Source organism: Pollachius pollachius (assembly GCF_949987615.1).
Source record: "Pollachius pollachius genome assembly, chromosome: 14".
In the NCBI taxonomy this organism is placed as follows: Eukaryota; Metazoa; Chordata; class Actinopteri; order Gadiformes; family Gadidae; genus Pollachius; species Pollachius pollachius.
The window spans coordinates 18,201,130-18,203,629 of NC_136947.1; the positions used below are offsets into that span (position 1 = coordinate 18,201,130).

At 39.9% G+C, this 2,500-nt stretch overlaps 1 protein-coding gene across 1 annotated transcript in view; it reads right to left on the reverse strand.

Moving 5' to 3' along the window:
* The window catches only part of LOC307085781 (mitogen-activated protein kinase kinase kinase 20-like), a gene marked incomplete at its 3' end in the record, with an annotated part of 12,659 nt that overhangs the window by 7,428 nt on the left and 2,731 nt on the right, over positions 1-2,500 (reverse strand). Inside the window, exons 3-5 of the mRNA XM_079750642.1 lie at positions 1,430-1,531; positions 553-618; positions 365-393 (exon numbers count right to left, since the gene is read on the reverse strand). Of these exons, the coding sequence (XP_079606768.1) occupies positions 365-393; positions 553-618; positions 1,430-1,531 (197 nt within the window). The remainder of the gene's footprint in view (positions 1-364; positions 394-552; positions 619-1,429; positions 1,532-2,500) is intronic.

Consider the following 2,500-nt stretch of genomic DNA (forward strand, 5'->3'; position numbering starts at 1 on the left):
TGTTAATGAAGCCAATTCATTTGATTAAATTATATTTCATCATATTAAATTAAATTAAATTGAATTGAAACAAGTGTGGAGTGAGTAAATACTATAGGTTAGGCTCCATAAGATGCATGGGCCAGGATAGTGCATTGGCTTCAGTTTATGGACTCCAAGCCGAAAGGGTCTAGTTTCGATCCCCACTGCAGAATACCTGAGGGCTTCCATGAGCAAGAGGTCCTAGCTCTTTGAGTGTGTCTCACTATGGAATAAGGTGTCTGCTAAATTACCCAGTCCTAATAACGATAATATATCTTAATGTCACCTGACTGAAATGAGTGGATGTACGTGGAATGATGAATGAGTGACAGGGACATCTTACCTTTAATACCCTATCTGCTGTCATGACCACTGTAAAAAATAAAAGGGAATGTTGATCAAAACAGCAGTATTGTTGCCTGAGAGGCGTGTGAATAGAGATGAGCTGATATCATGACGTGGCTTATGGCAAACACTCACACACTCAGTAATGAAACATGAGATCAGCACTGGATGATTTGAGCACATTACCATTGCGTGACTTGAGGTCTCTGTGAATAACTTTCACGGGCGCTTCAGCGTGGAGATAGTGCATGCCTGTCAAAATACCACAGTGTCAACAAGCCTCACACAAACAACTCTGAGCAACAACTTTTTTCCATGATATTTGAAATCTAAAGATGATATTTCAGTGATTGCCCCGTAGACTAGGCATTAAATAAACCACTCTGAGCATATAAGCTTCCAATAGCAGTAATGGTTTAATATCTTGACTTCCTCAGTCATTCATTTATATTATTTAGTTATGAGGGCAGATGATTATACGTTTATATGATCAACATGCAACCTTGTTGATCAGCTACGACATAAGGTTGATTAACTTACAAATATGTGAAAATATGGTAACAAATAAAAGAAGCATAATGAATACAGTTAATGTAGGTGCAGTGGGTAAGATTTGAAAGCTATGATTTGACTGCTCCTGACTCATTTTTTCAACAATCCAGGCATCTCTTATGCAAATGGTTTAGAGAAACCATCAATCCGCCAATCATAGTAAGAGCAACACTTCCCAATGTGGGTGAAGCGTAGGAAGAGAGGGAGCAGAGAGGGGGGGGGGGGGGGGGGGGTGGAATGGTTTCTGTTGTTTAGTTTCAAAATAGTTTCTAGTTTAAATAGCTCTTTTCTCTTATTTTTTCTCTCTCTCTCTCTCTCTCTCTCTCTCTCTCTCGCTCTCTCTCTGTCTCTCAGAACTTTTAATTGGTCAAATAAAATAACCCAGTAAAAAGGGAGTCAGTTAAAGCAGCATTAAGTTGACTAAAGAGAATAAAGGAAGGAGGTGTTTGTGTATCCGTCAGTCGCCCTGTAGGGGACAGAGCAGCAGCTCCAGTAGACTAGCAGGCGCTACCTTTAGCCATCTGTATGGCCCAGGTCATGATCTGCTTCATGTCCATCTCCTCGCTCTGCTCGCTGGACAGGTACTCATACAGGGACCCTCCACTGGCATATTCTGTCTCACACACACACACAGACAGAATACAATTTATATAGGAATTTGACTCAACACCAGAAGGTAGAGCAAGGCACTTATCCTGCCAGGGTTAGGGATCTATTCCTTGTCACGTTGTATAGGTAGAGTTAAGGCTTACCTTGTGATTACACCTGTAGCGACTTAGCGGATGTGTTGCTAAAGGTGAGATTAAGTCATCAAACACCATGTTAAATATAAACACTTTAACTAACTTTAGTAGCTATAGTTTATTCAAATAACTATACAGTAATGATAGTACTAACATATTCCATTGATATCAGTTTTAGTTCAAGGCGCTTTACATTTGAACTCATAGCTCTACCAAATGATTTTGGTATATAAACTGTGATTTTTTCTAGTCCCACAACAACGCTATCACAACGATACAGTTATTTCATTATCAATTCAATTCTGGTATTATTTTATGATTATCTAAGGAAATACGTTTGGCCACCAGCAACACTACATTATCATGACGAAGTGATTAGGCTGCTTGCAGAATTATAAAGGTGTACGAGGCGCATGTTGCTGACTACTCATCAACTGTGTAGTGATATGTGGAAATCAGCAAATACTATTTTCATCGACCACTGTTAATGCCATAAAACACATACAAATACACATGTCCACACACGAACACACACACACACACACACACACACACACATACATACACACACACAGACACACACACACACACATACATACACACACACACACAGACACACACACACACACACAAAGACATATACACACACATTGGAATAATGAGAAGGTGTGTGTGTGTGCCTTTCGTTTCTAGAACCATCCCTCTACGATGAAAGAATACCCTGCTTGCCTGGAACCATCCTTGAATAATGTGTGCACACACAAACACAAACACACACACAAACACACATACACACACACACACACACACACTAACACACAGACACACACACACACACA